An 18,131-nucleotide genomic window follows, 5' to 3' on the forward strand; every position below is an offset into this window, starting at 1 on the left:
CTGAAAGCTGATGAAACCTTCATGTTTTCATAAGACGACGTCTACTTTTACATCCGGTACCTGTTTCCAGACCTGAACTCATCATCATGTGTAAGCAGGGGTCGAAGGTCAGGTTCGGGCTGAAGGTCAAACAAACTTTCCTGTTCTTTAGAAAACAAGCTGACTAAAGTGACGTAAACAGATGTGCAGCTGCTCTGGATCTGTATTGATCGGCCTCGGTGGGACTCAGCTCGCTGATCAAATATTTACTGCAGATACTGAGGTGAAAGTCTCAGTAGGGTTTCATCAGTCTCTTACTGAGCGTGGGCTGGACTCTTCAGATGTTATTTACATGACTTCCAGCCTGTGAAAGAATAAAAAACAGCTGAGATTCATGTGTGATTCTACTCTGGTTGTCCTTCTTACACCAACCTGAACCAGCTCTACAAACATGACCTGGTTAGAGGTGGAGACGTGCAGGCTGTCAAGTCCGCTGTCACACTGACGGAGAGCAAACACTGCCCCCTGCTGGCCAAACTTATAGCCACAGTTTCCTGAAAAGGATTTTACTGCAGCACCTAATGATCCGCTACAAGGGACAGAAAAACAGGACAACAATAACAGTTAGTTTATAATGACAACAGGTTAGTGCATGGAGTCTCTAAAGTTAGATTGTGTAGTTAAGTTATTTGAAAGGTTAAAAAGTCAAAGCTTCCTGAGCTATCATTTAAAGACAAAATCCACTGAAACTAACTAAAATAAAAACTAGGTTTCAGGATAACCTCTTCCGATGGAGAAGCCTTTAAATGGCACTAAACATGTCTAATAAACAAAATGAAGCAAAGTTCAACATCTTTCATCCTTCATACTGAGAAAAAACCAGGAGAAAATGTTTCTTTACACTTTTTTTCCTTTTATTGGGTCAGTCAAAGTGAAATTAATGTTTTAACAAATGGTTGAGACGACTCACCTTCAGTTTTACATACCAAACCAGGTGGTAAATAAAGCTCAGCTGAGTTTATTTCCATAAGGTTTTAATGCGATTCACCACCGTCACTGAAAACGTTGCTCTGCCAAACAGATTAACAGTTTCAGGGTTAAAAGCATCTTTTAGGTCATCTACCAGCAGTAACAAAACATCAGATGCTTTCATATTAAATTCAAGTTTACACTGAGTACACCTTCTATGTCTAAGAGGTGAGGTGTAAAAGTAAAGCATCCCATCAGTACATCATGGCTTTTATGATTTCAAGAAAGACTGAATCCTGAGCAGTAAATACACCAACAATAAAGGCGTCTGGAAAGGCATTTAAATCCTACCCGTGTTAATACAAGAAACAGGAACACTTAGCATGTCCTCTGAGACATTTTACCATTGGATGGAAAATATGAGCTGATACCGGATCTGGTGTGTAAACCCTTCAACTCCCCCAACATCCACCTGCAGGCTGCAGGTAAAGAAGAAAATAATGTCCAGCATTCACTCCAATAGTAACTTAAATTTAAAAACATGTATGCATGAGGAGTGATGTGATCAGAGCCTAAACATTACATTACAATCCTCAAAAAAGCTTTAATTCATCTACCTGTGAGCCGTCCGGCTGAAGTTATGTCAACTGGCAGCAGGTCTGCATATTGGCCTGGATGTCAAACACCTACCTGGTAAAATAAAGGTTGAATAGATAGATGACTGGATGTCAAACAACTACCTGGTAAAATAAAGGTTGAATAGATAGATGACTGGATGTCAAACAACTACCTGGTAAAATAAAGGTTAAATAGATAGATGACTGGATGTCAAACAACTACCTGGTAAAATAAAGGTTAAATAGATAGATGACTGGATGTCAAACAACTACCTGGTAAAATAAAGGTTGAATAGATAGATGACTGGATGTCAAACAACTACCTGGTAAAATAAAGGTTGAATAGATAGATGACTGGATGTCAAACAACTACCTGGTAAAATAAAGGTTAAATAGATAGATGACTGGATGTCAAACACCTACCTGGTAAAATAAAGGCTGAATAGATAGATGACTGGATGTCAAACACCTACCTGGTAAAATAAAGGTTGAATAGATAGATGACTGGATGTCAAACACCTACCTGGTAAAATAAAGGTTGAATAGATAGATGACTGGATGTCAAACACCTACCTGGTAAAATAAAGGCTGAATAGATAGATGACTGGATGTCAAACACCTACCTGGTAAAATAAAGGTTAAATAGATAGATGACTGGATGTCAAACACCTACCTGGTAAAATAAAGGTTGAATAGATAGATGACTGGATGTCAAACACCTACCTGGTAAAATAAAGGTTGAATAGATAGATGACTGGATGTCAAACACCTACCTGGTAAAATAAAGGTTAAATAGATAGATGACTGGATGTCAAACACCTACCTGGTAAAATAAAGGTTGAATAGATAGATGACTGGATGTCAAACACCTACCTGGTAAAATAGAGGTTGAACAGATAGATGACTGGATGTCAAACACCTACCTGGTAAAATAAAGGTTGAATAGATAGATGACTGGATGTCAAACACCTACCTGGTAAAATAGAGGTTAAATAGATAGATGACTGGATGTCAAACACCTACCTGGTAAAATAAAGGTTGAATAGATAGATGACTGGATGTCAAACACCTACCTGGTAAAATAGAGGTTGAATAGATAGATGACTGGATGTCAAACACCTACCAGGTAAAATAAAGGTTGAATAGATAGATGACTGGATGTCAAACACCTACCTGGTAAAATAAAGGTTGAATAGATAGATGACTGGATGTCAAACACCTACCTGGTAAAATAAAGGTTGAACAGATAGATGACTGGATGTCAAACACCTACCTGGTAAAATAAAGGTTAAATAGATAGATGACTGGATGTCAAACACCTACCTGGTAAAATAAAGGTTGAATAGATAGATGACTGGATGTCAAACACCTACCTGGTAAAATAAAGGTTAAATAGATAGATGACTGGATGTCAAACACCTACCTGGTAAAATAAAGGTTGAATAGATAGATGACTGGATGTCAAACACCTACCTGGTAAAATAAAGGTTAAATAGATAGATGACTGGATGTCAAACAACTACCTGGTAAAATAAAGGTTGAACAGATAGATGACTGGATGTCAAACACCTACCTGGTAAAATAAAGGTTGAACAGATAGATGACTGGATGTCAAACACCTACCTGGTAAAATAAAGGTTAAATAGATAGATGACTGGATGTCAAACAACTACCTGGTAAAATAAAGGCTGAATAGATAGATGACTGGATGTCAAACACCTACCTGGTAAAATAAAGGTTAAATAGATAGATGACTGGATGTCAAACACCTACCTGGTAAAATAAAGGTTAAATAGATAGATGACTGGATGTCAAACAACTACCTGGTAAAATAAAGGTTGAACAGATAGATGACTGGATGTCAAACACCTACCTGGTAAAATAAAGGCTGAATAGATAGATGACTGGATGTCAAACACCTACCTGGTAAAATAAAGGTTAAATAGATAGATGACTGGATGTCAAACACCTACCTGGTAAAATAAAGGTTAAATAGATAGATGACTGGATGTCAAACACCTACCTGGTAAAATAAAGGTTAAATAGATAGATGACTGGATGTCAAACACCTACCTGGTAAAATAAAGGTTGAACAGATAGATGACTGGATGTCAAACACCTACCTGGTAAAATAAAGGTTAAATAGATAGATGACTGGATGTCAAACACCTACCTGGTAAAATAAAGGTTAAATAGATAGATGACTGGATGTCAAACACCTACCTGGTAAAATAAAGGTTGAACAGATAGATGACTGGATGTCAAACACCTCCCTGGTAAAATAAAGGTTAAATAGATAGATGACTGGGTGTCAAACACCTACCTGGTAAAATAAAGGTTAAATAGATAGAGGACTGGATGTCAAACACCTACCTGGTAAAATAAAGGTTGAACAGATAGATGACTGGATGTCAAACACCTACCTGGTAAAATAAAGGTTGAACAGATAGATGACTGGATGTCAAACACCTACCTGGTAAAATAAAGGTTGAATAGATAGATGACTGGATGTCAAACACCTACCTGGTAAAATAAAGGTTGAATAGATAGACGACTGGATGTCAAACACCTACCTGGTAAAATAAAGGTTGAATAGATAGATGACTGGATGTCAAACACCTACCTGGTAAAATAGAGGTTGAATAGATAGATGACTGGATGTCAAACACCTACCTGGTAAAATAAAGGTTGAATAGATAGATGACTGGATGTCAAACACCTACCTGGTAAAATAGAGGTTGAATAGATAGATGACTGGGTGTAAACGGAACATTTCGGATGTAAACTGGAGTTCAATAATAATAATAATTAAAGCTGCAAGCAGCGATGACGGCCCTCGCACCTCTGGCGCCGCTCCGGCCTATTGCACCGCCCCCTCGGCCGGCAACCTCCCTCCCCAAGCAAGCTCGCTCTGGCTGGCAGCCGTACGCTCAGTCGTCCCCATGTTTCTGCCTCGTGTGGTCATTGTCTCTCTCTGACCATCATCTCATACATCAATGGGCCTAAAAATGACATCAGAAGTGTTCATGACCATGTTCTGACCAATGGTGGGAAGTAAATACAAACAAAAGCATGGTTTTAAGATCTGCAGATATCAACATGGCCAGTAGGTGGCGCTATAGTGTTTGATCATGTACTAACATGTTGAGGTTGGGACTTTAATGACAACTGCCAAGTATCACGTCCTTGGGTCAACCGAGTCCAGAGTTAGAGCCACTTCCTGTTTGATGGCGAGGGACAGAAACCTCACAGGCAGCCATTTTAATCACAATGGTGTAAGGGGATTGTGATACTTTCAATGATGAGGTCTCCAAGAATCATATAGATGAGTTTGAGTAGGTTTTTAAGGTTTTCAATGAAAAAAAACGGGGTACTTCCTGTTTCCAGGGGGCAGGGCTACGGCGTTGACTACATCTGGACATGTAGATGTGGTCAGCATGGAAATGACATCATACGTGGCCATTTTGGTCAAGATAGGTTGGTTTATATGTAAGTTATATCAGTTTCGTCTCTCATGGCGAGATATCAAAGTTTGAGGCCACGCCCCCGCCATGCCCTTTCTCCTTTGAGAAAGTTTTGCATAACTTTTGATCACACATGCCTCTGGAAGCTTCAGAGTGATTTTTAGGTAAATACGATAAAGTCTGTAGGAGGAGTTCGTTCAAATGCAATGGCAAGAAACAAGCAAAAATGACCCTAAAAATGACACTTTTTTCAAAATGGCCGACTTCCTGTTGAAATTAGCCTAGAGGTGAAATGGACAATTTTGTACATCCTGGCATGGTAAATCAATGTGGTGAATTTCATTCATGTCGGTCCATGTAGTGGGCGGGGCTGGTTGATAGAAATATTGTAGGGGGCGCTATAGAGCCACTATGTCACTATTCCAGCATATGTCAATTTGGCTCAGTTCCACATCTGACTACGATCCTTCCTGCCGAGTTTGGTGGAGATCGAGGGTACACCGGGTGAGTTACAAGTACTTCCTGTTTGGTGGCGTCGGACCAATATTCGCCATGGTTACGTTTGGCGAAGGAACTTGAGATTTTTATTGTGGTATCATGAAAGGGTTTGACCTGTTGTGAAGCACTTTCAAGTGTCTGGGGTTCATGCCTGAGGAGCAGGACCCCGGCAACTGAAAAAAAGCACTTCCTGTTGAAAGTGGGCGGGGCTTAGGGCTAGACCGGAAGTGGTGATATGGGTCTGTTCGGGACCAGACCATGACTAAACCCTGTGAGTTTGATGGTGATTGGGTGAAAAATGAGGGAGTTATACTTGTTTATGATGTCATGGCGTCTTATCGAAGTTCGCCATGGCGCCACGGTCTCGCCTTGCAGCGTAGAGCAACAGTCTTCACCAGATATCATCACCAACTTGTTTACAGGTGTCTGATCCAGTTTGACCTCAGTTGTGTTGAAAATGTCAGAGAAGTGGGTCTTCGAGTAAAAAACATGACTTCCTGTCGCCAGGGGGCGTGGCCTATTCATAATCCAATAATGACCACGTAGATGTGTTGAGGATGGGACTAGTATCAGACATGGCCATTTTGGTTCAGAAATGTTGTTTTATGTGGGAGTTATATCAATTTCGTCTTTCATGGCGAGACATCAAACTTTGAGGCCACGCCCCTTGTACGCCGTTACTCCTTTGAGAAAGTTTTGCATAACTTTTGATCACACATGCCTTCTGAACATCCTCAGCCATTTTGGTGTCAATCCAACAATGTCTCTAGGAGGAGTTTGTTCAAATGCGAAGTCAGTAAAACGCCAAAATGGCGACTTTGACCCAAAATGGCTGACTTCCTGTTTTTTTTAGGACAGTGCTCCAAGAGGATTTTTTGTTCGCCCCACCATTTAGAACAAGTGTACCGATTTTCATGAAGATTGATGACATGCAGTGGCGGGGCATCATAAATAGGTGGCGCTCTCGTTCAATTTTGCCCGAACAGTCCCGAGCACCCCACCATATGTAAATTTACGCATTCCTTTGGGGGGGTAGGCAAAATTTGGTGAGTTTTCGAGCATGGGCAGTACCCCAAAAATGTGTTTGAGTTTTGAGAATAATAAGAATAAGAAGAAGAAGAAGAAGAAAAAACGCTTGCATAAAACGCTTGCATTACAATAGGCCTTCGCACCGCCTTCGGTGCTCGGGCCTAATTAAAGCCGCAAGCGGTATCCATCGGATCCGAGCGTCCTGGACCCCGCCACCCGATGTTACCATGACAACAGGTGGTGTAATGTGTTAAGGATCCAACATGTATGAATCCTGTCAAGTTTGGTGCAGTTCCCATGTATTCCTATGGAGATATGAGCAAACCGTGTTTCATGGCGAGAAGGCTTTTTCGGTCGATTGCCACGGTTACGAGCTTTTTCCTATTAGAAAGATTTGAATAGCGTTTGGTCCCCAACTTGTCAGGAAGCTTCCCACCAAGTTTGGAGTCGGTCGCACGAATCCCCTCAGACTAGTTCGTTGAAATGGCAATGAAATCCAAGATGGCGGCAACCCCGTTGCCATGGAAACAGGTATGTCATTGACTTATTTGCTGGACTTGGGGTGTAACATGTATGAATACTGTGAACTTTGGGGCAGATCCCATCTATTTCTATGGAGATATGAGCAAACCGTGTTTCATGGGGAGAAGGTCATTTTTCGTCAGTTGCCACGGTAACAAGCTTTCTGCTATTAGAAAGATTTGAATAGCGTTTGGTCCCCAACTTGTCAGGAAGCTTCCCACCAAGTTTGGAGTCAGTCGCACGAATCCCCTCAGACTAGTTCGTTCAAATACGATGTGTGTAAAGTGCAAAAAATGGCAAAAAAATGGCCGTACACGCCAAGATGACGGGCACGCTGTTGTCATGGCAACAGGTGAACGATTGACTTTTTTGCTCAGCTTGGGGTGTTACACATGTGTGCCGAGTTTCGTGTTCCTACGTCGAAGTAGATGTTGGGGTCCCCATTCATTTTGGGGTATTTTTTTTTTCTAGGTGGCGCTGTTGAGCCAATTTTGCATTGATGTGTATGCGGACTTTATAATATCCGAGTTCTGCGGCGCTTGACGTGTGTGCCAAGTTTCACAACTTTTCATGGGTGTTTAGGGGGTCAAATTTGGGCTGAAAGTTCTTAGAAGGAGGAGGAGACTAAACATTTGAACAACAATAGGGTCCTTCCATACTTCGTATGGCTCGGACCCTAATGATAACGTTTGTTCCCAGGACAGCCATCCCAGCCCAGATCGCTGACACACCTTTAGAAGACTGAAGAAGTGGAGGACATGGAGAAGTCCTATCAGTGGCTAGAGAGGAACACGGCGGCATTGATTGAGTGTGGAGTTCCTTCGACATGATGTCTAAAGACGTCCACCGTGAAATTCGGTAAACGGTCTCCAGCACGCAGATCAGCTGTTTTATTAGCAACAAACTGAAGTCAGCTGGTGGGCCAGTTCTTACTTTACACAACGTAGCTGACATTTTCTTCCTTCACTGTTTGTAGTCATTATAAAATGAATTCATTGTCTGAAGTTCGACCTGCCGGCCAGAGTGATCTCATCATGACCCGTTTTAGTTGCAGTGGAGGTGAAGAAGCCTCTGACTGAAACAGTGTTTGACGGCATTGCAACTGTTCCTCCTTCTCTCCCAGCTTAGATCGGTACAACAAAGACAAGGACAACCCTTCTGTCATCAAAGTTTATTGTTACTGGTTAACTAAATCCGCCATTTCCAGCTTAAGTTACAGAATCAAACATACCCAGCAGATTTGCTGACTTCATTTCAGGTTAAAGTGTTACTTAGAAATGAAACGGTTTGTATACCACACTGTTTAGGTGTGCATAGCTTAGTTTCCGTTGCAGACTGAGCAGGTGTGACTGGCAGCTTCGACCCGCCATGATGAGAAGAAGACAGCCAGTGTTTAACTTTTATTCAATAAGAAGTTTGCTAACGTCAGAAACACCCGACAGACTGAAGCTAATTGACTTCTACAGCCTTCTACAGCCAACCAAACCCCCTGGTTCTACTCATCCGGTTCGTGGACTCCGTACCCGAGTCGGTCTGCAGAGGGAAAGTGAGCCCAGAAGGTTCGAGCCAGATCCTCAATTTGGTCATAGCCGGCATGCTTCCTGAGCTCCTCCACCCAGCCGAAGAAGTCTGAGGAGGTCATTGCCCAGTTTGGGACGTGGCGCTTCGGTCGTCCTTCTGCAAGACAAAAGAATTTGGTTCAAACAGGAAGCGGTTTGGAAGCTTTTTATGTTTCACCCATAAGAATCCATCAGGACAATTTCAGGGTTTTTAAGTCAATATTTGAGACAAAGATGTATAGAAACTTTAATCTGCTGATAACTTTAAGAATCAAATTGTTTGTTTTAGGTACTCACCCGTGTCCCCCTCCCCCTCTCCTGCACCTGAAACATGACAGAACAAACTTAGTGTCTCCTGTCAAATTTATGTCAATAACAAAAAAAATGTAGCTTTGATGGTGGATGGACGGACGGATGGATGGATGGATGGACAAATGGACGGATGGACGAATGGACGGATGGACGGACGAATGGACGGATGGAAGGAAGAATGGATGGATGGACAAATGGACGGACGAATGGACGGATGGAAGGATGGATGGATGGATAGATGGACGTACGGATGGACGGACGATGGTTGGATGGATGGATGGACGGACGAATGGATGGACGGATGGACGGATGGATGAATGGAAGGATGGATGAACAGATGGACGAATGGACGGATGGACGGACGGATGGATCACAGAGGATTCCATCTTACAGAAGGAACCAGGAGTCTATAAAGTAAATCATGTCCAAGCCGTGGAGATAGTCCTCTGGGCAGAAGCTCAGGAGTCCTGGAAGGTTTCAATCCCAACATCATGGCTTAACAGAGACTGACTAAAACCTTAATCAGGTCTTGAAAAGGGGTCACATGTCAGGGAGCAGCCTGGCCTCTGTCCTGACTTGCTGTGTTATTTGTTAGTAAAAGCAGGAGGAAAGCAGAAGCCAACCGAGGAATAAGACTGAGTTCCAAAAGAGACAAAACTTTAGCATGACACGAACGGACGGACACAGGATGAAAAACAACAAGGCAGATCTGCCGCAAAGAGACAAAATCCAAATACATCAGTACTGCTTTCAAACAGTCTGGAGGTTTTAGGTATTTCACGCCGCTGTATCATCTTCAGCAGAGACCATCAGAAACCAGCGTCCAGGTGTGAATTCTGAGACCTGAACGACTGCGATGTTTCAGGAAAGCCACCTGATCCACCCACAGGTAAAGCAGCATGAGCTGGACTCGCACCGAATCTTCCCTCAAGCCCTGTTGTTTATTTATTTATTAATTAGAAATAATAAAGTCATACATCGTTATTCAGGACTGTTTAGGAATGATGCTGCATATGGAGGACCAAAGGTTTCTGTATGCATATGAATTTGTAAAATATTTGTTCATTTATCTCTGTTTTTACATTTCTTTTCTATATCATCTGCATGTCTTTGATGTATGAGAATAAGTGGGTGTGTACAAATGAATTTGAATCATTTGAATTTATGATGGTGGCATTTTCGGCTTTCTTAGCTCCATATGGTTTTCTGAATATAAAAAAACTTTTGTGCTTCCTTACCTTTACTTTTCAGTTAATTAATTTTAATTTTTGGGGGGTGTAACTGGGGGGCGTGGTCTTTGCATGTTCTCCCGTGTATGCATGGGTTCTCTTCGGGTTCTCTGGCTTCCTCCCACTGTCCAAAGACATGATGTTAGGTTAACTGGTCTCTCTAAATTCTCCCTGGAGTGTGTGTGATGGACTGGTGACCTGTCCAGGTGTAACTGCCTCTCACCTGTTAAATGCTGGGATAGGTTCCAGCTTCCCTGTAAAGGGGTTTACAATAAACTGTCAGTCTGAAGGTAAAACTTGTCTCAGACAGCTGACGGATTTCTGTAAATCCTGGCCCGTCCTTTCTGAGGTGTTTAGATGTTTTAAACTAGTCGATGATGTTTGGTGCATCTTACCTGCAGGGATCATTAACAGCATGGTGGCGCTCAGCAGGAGGACGACAGTAAGAAGGCGGTTTGTCATGACTGGCCTGGAAACAGACATGTCATGAGCAGCATGATCAAAACGACAAGGATCATGGTCCACTTCCTTCCTGTTGAAAAGCTTTTATCTTTTATTATTGTCCCATCAGAGGACGACAAAGTGTCTCCACCTGAACTTAGATCTGATCTTAACGATGCAGACTCAACTTTATCAATAAAAAAACAAAACAAAACAAACCTGGAAACATCTTAGCAAAAGCTATCATACCTGGTTGTGGCTCTGGTTCTGGATCTGGTTGTGGCTCTGGTTGTGGCTCTGGTTCTGGATCTGGTTGTGGCTCTGGTTGTGGCTCTGTTTCTGGATCTGGTTCTGGATCTGGTTGTGGCTCTGGTTGTGGCTCTGGTTCTGGATCTGGTTGTGGCTCTGTTTCTGCTCTGGGTGCTGAGATTCTGTCGTCGGGGCTTCCAGCTCTCGGTCTGCTGTGTTTGTAGGTTTCTGCTCCACATGCCAGTTCCGACCTTCGACCTGTGGCTGACAGCAGGACGACACTCCGCTTCAGCATCCAGCAGCTCAAACAGCAGCTTCTTTGTTTCAGTGATGTTTGTTGGCGGCGGTTGTCGTGGAGATGAGCGAACGTTTGGGTCAGGGAGTTGGGAAGGTGGGGCAGACACTTCTTACCGGCTGAACACACGAAGAGCCTGGGCGTGTCTCGTATGTCACTACTGCCAGTGGAGATTAAACTTTCCCCAAATGTAGACATTTTTAAATCCAGGTTAAAAACTTTTCTTTTCTCATGCGCCTATGCATGAAATCTGCACGGTAACTTTTTTTAACTTATCTTGCTTTTAATCATTTTAATGTAATTTATTATTTTATTGTGATTATGTGTTGATTATGTGTTGATGCCTTTTACTATTCTAATATCTGTAATGTCTTTGTTTTATGTAAAGCACTTTGAATTGTCCTGTACATGAAATGTGCTATACAAATAAACTGCCTTGCCTTGCCTTGCCTTACTGGACCAAGGACTCAGGAACTTTTTTAGAGTTTCCCAGAGATTGAAATGAAGTTTTTAATCAAGCGGATGTGACTTCCGCATAAAGGTTTATGCCACAGAAATAAACTCCATCATACATGTCCAGACCTGAAAACAGTCAGAAGGAGGAGCCAGCTGCACCGTGACGCGTCCGGTGGGAACTATTGACTAAAATGACCGTGAATAGCTGCGTAGAGATGGGATTTATGGGTCTTTGAAGGGAGCCGGATCTTGAGGAGCTGTTCCTTTCAAAGAGCCGTTCAAAAGACTGGCTCATTCTCACAATATCTTACAAAATTTTACAATATATAAGAATGACCAACAATCAAAATATGTACCTATATAAAATCTACTATACAAGATTAAATAATAATAGGAAAAATGTAGATAAAAAAGGATAAACCTGAGCAGTCAGAGCAAATTCTAGTAAATGTTTTGGATAGAACTCACAGTATTTGTTTCCAAACAATACTCTCTGTCCATCGATGCTTCACATGAATGGAGCGTGTTGGCCATCAGACTTCTATGAAGGCAGTGTGGAACATTTTTATATAAAAAGAATGGTTCACAAATGAATGGCTCACACCTATGATTTAGTTCCCATCGTTCATTTAAAAGATCAGTTCAAAAGAATTGATTTGTTCATGAACCTCACATCTCTACTGTGGAGGCCGCGGGTCAGCTGTTACACGGTGCACACGCACCCGTTGGATGCTGGAGTTAAAGATATGACAGTTCTAACCTAGTTTTAGTAGTTTCTGCATATCCTTAGATCAGAGGTTAGCAACTGGTCTTTTTCTGACCAGCTGAATGGCAACCAAAATTATTTATGTAGTTGATGAGACGCTGATCGAATTATTTCTTAGTTTGCTTCCACAAGCTCGTGAAGCACCATGCTGGACGCCATTGTTATTTAAAAACAGGAATTACCAGACTGAAGTGAACCATCAAAAGAACTCTGCTGACTTTACCAGCCGATACCACCCCTGCTGCCACCTTCAGTTTAGGAGGAGAAATGATTAAAGGTCACCACAGAGCTTCAGTCTATGCACCTAAAAACCACCAACCAGGCCAGAAATCTGGGTCTAGTGATGGACTCAGGCCTAAAACCCACCAACCAGACCAGAAATCTGGGCCTAGTGATGGACTCAGACCTAAAAAACCACCAACCAGACCAGAAATCTGGGTGTAGTGATGGACTCAGACCTAAAAACCACCAACCAGACCAGAAATCTGGGTCTAGTGATGGACTCAGACCTAAAAACCACCAACCAGACCAGAAATCTGGGTCTAGTGATGGACTCAGACCTAAAAACCACCAACCAGACCAGAAATCTGGGTCTAGTGATGGACTCAGACCTAAAAACCACCAACCAGACCAGAAATCTGGGTGTAGTGATGGACTCAGACCTAAAAACCACCAACCAGACCAGAAATCTGGGTCTAGTGATGGACTCAGACCTAAAAACCACCAACCAGACCAGAAATCTGGGTCTAGTGATGGACTCAGACCTAAAAACCACCAACCAGGCCAGAAATCTGGGTGTAGTGATGGACTCAGACCTAAACTTTGAGAAACACATGAAAGGAACCACAAAGTCAGCCTACTGTCAGCTTAAGAAGACATCAAGGGTAAAAGATGTGATGTCTCAGCAGGACCTGGAAAAACTAGTCCAGCTTCCATCTTTAGTCGGCTTGATTATTGTAACAGAGTTTTTACAGGTTCTACCTAAAACATCAGTCAGACACCTGCAGCTGATCCAGAACTCTGCTGCTCCAGTCCTCACAAAGACCAAGAAAGTGGACCACATCAGTCCAGCTCTGAGGTCTTTACACTGGCTGCCGGTTAGTCAGAGGATAGACTTTAAAGTTCTGCTGCTGGTCTAGAAAGCTCTGAATGGTTTAGGACCAACATACATCAGAGACCTCTTGACCCAGTATGAACCTACCAGAACCCTCAGGTCATCTGGATCCAGGTTCTTATCAGTTCCAGAGTCAGAACCAGACATGGAGAAGCTGCATTCAGCTTCTATGCTCCACATGTCTGGAACAAACTCCCAGAAAGCCTCAGATCAGCTGAAACACTCAGTTTATTTAGATCCAGGTTAAAGACCCACCTGTTCTCTGCTGCATGGACTAGTTTTTATTTAGAGACCAGATCTGGATCTGGTTCTTTAAGCTGGAATCTTAACTTTATTTCTTTATCTGGGCTTTTTTTCTTTCTGTTTTTATGTAATGAATTTAATCTTTTTTAATCTTTGTTTTTTTTGTGTTGTCTGTCAGCAGCAGGTTCCAGGTCAGCAGCAGGTTCCAGGTCAGCTTTAACTGCAGCAGAATGAGGGTGTTGTGGATTTCTCTGTTGCTGGTTGGAAGCATCACCTGTTTTCCTCAAGAATCAGGAGGACCTGTGTGGTACCCTGCTCCACCCTCTGGAGGCTCTCAAGATCCCCACCATAAACCTACTGGGCAGTCTGGTTCTGGTACGGCTGGCGCTCCAGGATTTTGCTTCAAAATTTTCCTGGGATAGGCTCCAGCTTCCCTGTGACCCTAATTGGACTAAATGGTACAGAAGTGAATGAATAATGCAGTTCCTTTAATCCCAATAACATGTCCAAGCCTCTGTAACAGAATGTTGCGATCGATGGTGTTGAATGCAGCACTGAGATCTAACAAGATGAGTCCAGACAGGATTCCTTTATCTGAGGCCATGAGAAGATCAGTGGTAACCCTCACCAGGTCTGTCTCTGGGCTATGATGAGCTCTAAATCCTGACTGAAACTCTTCACATTGTTTCTACTCAAATGAGAACATAGTTGAGTTGAACCTATTTTCTCAAGAATTGTAGCCTTAAAGGGGAGGTTGGATATAGGTCTATAATTATGGGTGCCAATGCTGTAAGGCATTGGCAACATATTATGGGTGCCAATGCTGTAGGCATTGGCAACATATTACTATCGCTCTGCATTTATTCCGCTTTTTATTATTATTCCGCTTTCCGTTTCCGCTCCTAACTTTGGCGGCTATCTCCTCCTACAGCTTTCACTCTACCCCCACAAAAGTTACATCAAACTGTGCGTCTCGATCGGGACATGTGTGGTATGACTTTTCTTGTACAAAAGTCTGGCGGTTCTGGAGTAAATCGCAATAAACCGCGGTTCTTGGTCCCATAGGAATGAATGGGATTTGGGTCGGATCAGCCCAAAAACATAGGTCACTTTGGAAGCCTACAGCTCAGCCATACATTGACCTAGAAACACCATTCAAAGTTTAAACGGGTCACGAAAGATAAATCTATAATTGGTCCGAAGGGCATTTTCATATCTCTAACAGTTTGTTCACAATCTCTGTTTAAGTTTTAGCAAAATGTGCCAAAATCCTCTCCCTCAGCTCCACTCTGGTCCACTCAAGCTTTTGCTTCAAAAACACATGCTTAAACAAAGTTCTCTCACGGCCAGAGTTTTTGCTCTACAGACACAATTTTTACATCAAAACGTAGGTTTTTTTGTTGGCTTCCATTTATCAGGAGCTCATTTTGGGCTAGGATGTACAGATTTGGAGCTATGAGGCTCAGAAAGACACAAAGTTTTCTCTCCCCATGCAAAATCCCCATTGACTCTGCTGATATGCAACCATTTTTCAAACTGCTGCCATTTAAGTTCTGTTTGCAGTACAGTGACCAGACTTATATCCTCTTGTTCCTCAAAGCCTCCTGCACGCAACGGTAAAAGAATACATATGTATTACAGTTTGCTTTCAGCAGCAAGAAGTTCGGAGGCTTGCACACAGTGATTTCACAGTGCTCTGTCTCTGTCTGTAACCTGAGCCTGCCTGTTTGCTGATTGGGGGAAAGGGTGGGGGCATGGTTGCCATGGAGCAGCTGCTGTCATTGCAAGGAGCCACTGTTTAGCCCTTTTAAACCTGTCAATCTGCAGATTTTGCAATCATGCAGAGATTAAACTTTTTTTTTTCTCTAGATTACCACTGTTTAGCCCTTTCATACCTGTCAATCTGCAGATTTTGCAATCATGCAGAGATTAAACTTTTTTTTTCTCTGTCACTTTTCTATCCTGGACACATCTAGATGTACCCCCCCCCCCCCCCCCCCCCCCCCCCCACACACACACACACACACCACTATAATGAAGTGACTCTAACTCTGGACTGGGTTGACCAAAGACCACATCTGCATGTCCAGTGGTTGTCAACACCATACCCCCCCCCCCCCGTACACACACACACACACACACACACACACACACAAACACAGGATGTGCCTCTAACTCTGGACTGTGTTGAGCAAAGAACTTCAAACTTGGCAGTTTTATTAAAAGTCCCTATGTAAACATTTCTGCACATGAACAATGACTACAGCGCCACCTACTGGCCGCCTGATTTCTGCATATTTTACGATCACGCTGATATTTGGCAGTTTTCATCTGACACCCGATTCGAGCGCGCTCGTGCACGTGCGGCGACTGCGGCGCCACCTGGTGGCCGTACGAAATATTTAATGGCATCACATTCACGGGCAGGTTTCCCTCCGTCTCGCGCCGTCTCCCTCGCGCCGGCTGGCTTCCTCGCGGCGGCAGCACGGCCGGCACGCCAGGGGGGCGGCGGGGCGACCGGCGCATTGGCACCCATCAAAATTTCTTTGAAATTTTCTAGTTGCTATTGCCTTTTTTTGGCCGCTCAAAACTTTGGCGACTATCTCCTCCTACAGCTTTCACTCTACCCCCACAAAAGTTATATCAAACTGTGCGTCTCGATCGGGACATGTGTGGTATGACTTTTCTTGTACAAAAGTCTGGCGGTTCTCGAGTGAATCGCAATAAACCGCGCTTTTCGGTCCCATTGGAATGAATGGGATTTGGGTCAGATCAGCCCAAAAACATAGGTCAATTTGGAAACCTACACCTCAGCCATACATTCACCTAGAAACACCATTCAAAGTTTAAACGGGTCACCAAAGATAAACATATCACTGGCCCGAAGGGCATTTTCATATTTCTTACAGTTTGTTCACAATCACTGTTGAAGTTTTAGCAAAAACTGCCAAAATCCTCTCCCTCTGCCTCACTCTAGCTTTTGCTTCAAAAACACATGCTTAAACAAAGTTCTCTCACGGCCACAGTTTTTGCTCTACAGACACAATTTTTACATCAAAACGTAGGTTTTTTTGTTGGCTTCAATTTATCAGGAGCTCATTTTGGGCTAGGACGTACAGATTTGGAGCTACAGAGCTTGGAAAGACCCAAAGTTTTCTCTCCCCATGCAAAATCTCCATTGACTCTGCTGAGATGCAACCATTTTTAAAACTGCTGCCATTTAAGTTCTGTTTGCAGTACAGTGACAAGACTTATATCCTCGTGTTCCTCAAAGCCTCCTGCACGCAACGGTGAAAGAATTATTTTCATATGTATTACGGTTTGCTTTCAGCGGCAAGAAGTTTGGAGGCTTGCAGACAGTGACTTCCCTGTGCTCTACAGCAGCCTTTCTCTGTGTTTGTGTGTGTGTAACCTGAGCCCCTACATGTGTGGCTGTCTGCTGCCTGTCTGGGGGAAAGGGTGGGGGCTTGGTTGCCATGGAAACACTCTCAGCTGCTGTCATTCTGCAGATTGCCACTGTTTAGCCCTTTCATACCTGTCAATCTGCAGATTTTGCAGTCATGCATAGATTAAACTTCTTTTTTCTCTATGACTTTTCTATCCTGGACACATCTACATGTCCCCCCCCCCCCGCCTCTAAAATGAAGTGACTCTAACTCTGGACTGTGTTGAGCAAAGAACTTGAAACTTGGCAGTTTTATTGAAAGTCCCTATGTAAACATTTCTGCACACGAACAATGACTACAGCGCCACCTAGTGGCCGCCTGATTTCTGCAGATTTTCCCATCACGCTGATATTTGGCAGTTTTCATCTGACACCCGATCCGAGCACGCTCGTGCCCCCGTGGCGACTGCAGCGCCACCTACTGGCCGTACGGAATATTTGATTTCATCACATTCACGGGCAGGTTTGCCTCCGTCTCGCGCCTCTTGGCGCCTCTTGGCGCCTCTTGGTGCCATGATGGCAGCGCGGCGTGCGCCAGGGAGCGGCGGTGCAATGGGCGCATTGGCACCCATCAAAATTTCTTTGAAATTTTCTAGTTAATAATACTCCTGGATCAATGGCTGGGGATCCAGGTGGAAACTGTAGTCTCATTAATAATAATAATAATAATAATGGATTAGATTTATATAGCGCTTTTCAAGGCACCCAAAGCGCTTTACATTGTGTGAATCCATTATTCATTCACTCCTCACTCATACCTGGTGATGGTAAGCTACGTGCGTAGCCACAGCTGCCCTGGGGCAAGCTGACGGAAACGTGGCTGCCAGTCTGCGCCTACGGCCTCTCCGACCATCACCGAACATTCATCCAGACATTCATACACCAGCGATGCCAACACTGGAGGCAAGGAGGGTTAAGTGTCTTGCCCAAGGACACAACGACAG

The 18,131-nt window shown here is 43.3% G+C and overlaps 2 protein-coding genes across 2 annotated transcripts in view; one reads left to right on the forward strand and one right to left on the reverse strand.

The window, feature by feature from the left end:
- The window catches only part of LOC121635255 (NLR family CARD domain-containing protein 3-like), a 1,000,352-nt gene that overhangs the window by 953,300 nt on the left and 28,921 nt on the right, over positions 1–18,131 (forward strand). The gene's annotated exons all lie outside the window — the stretch shown is intronic.
- LOC121635915 lies at positions 8,245–16,268 on the reverse strand. The gene is made up of 5 exons (XM_041979332.1): positions 16,046–16,268; positions 10,929–11,274; positions 10,574–10,647; positions 8,935–8,961; positions 8,245–8,755 (listed from the first exon to the last, which is right to left on the reverse strand). The coding sequence occupies exons 1-5, from the start codon at positions 16,266–16,268 to the stop codon at positions 8,574–8,576; spliced, it is 852 nt and encodes a 283-aa protein (XP_041835266.1). The 3' UTR covers positions 8,245–8,573.

This window comes from Melanotaenia boesemani, chromosome 24 (genome assembly GCF_017639745.1).
Source record: "Melanotaenia boesemani isolate fMelBoe1 chromosome 24, fMelBoe1.pri, whole genome shotgun sequence".
NCBI lineage: Eukaryota > Metazoa > Chordata > Actinopteri > Atheriniformes > Melanotaeniidae > Melanotaenia > Melanotaenia boesemani.

Bases quoted from the DNA above. Each gene is read 5' to 3' on its own strand.
- LOC121635915 (XM_041979332.1), bottom strand. From the start codon at position 16,268: ATGCGCCGGTCGCCCCGCCGCCCCCCTGGCGTGCCGGCCGTGCTGCCG. The intron at 11,275-16,045 runs GTAAAATATGCA...TCAGCCGGTAAG, and splicing joins TGCCAAATATCAGCGTGATC to AAGTGTCTGCCCCACCTTCC. The intron at 8,962-10,573 runs GTAAGATGCACC...GTCATGTTTCAG, and splicing joins GCTGTTAATGATCCCTGCAG to GTGCAGGAGAGGGGGAGGGG.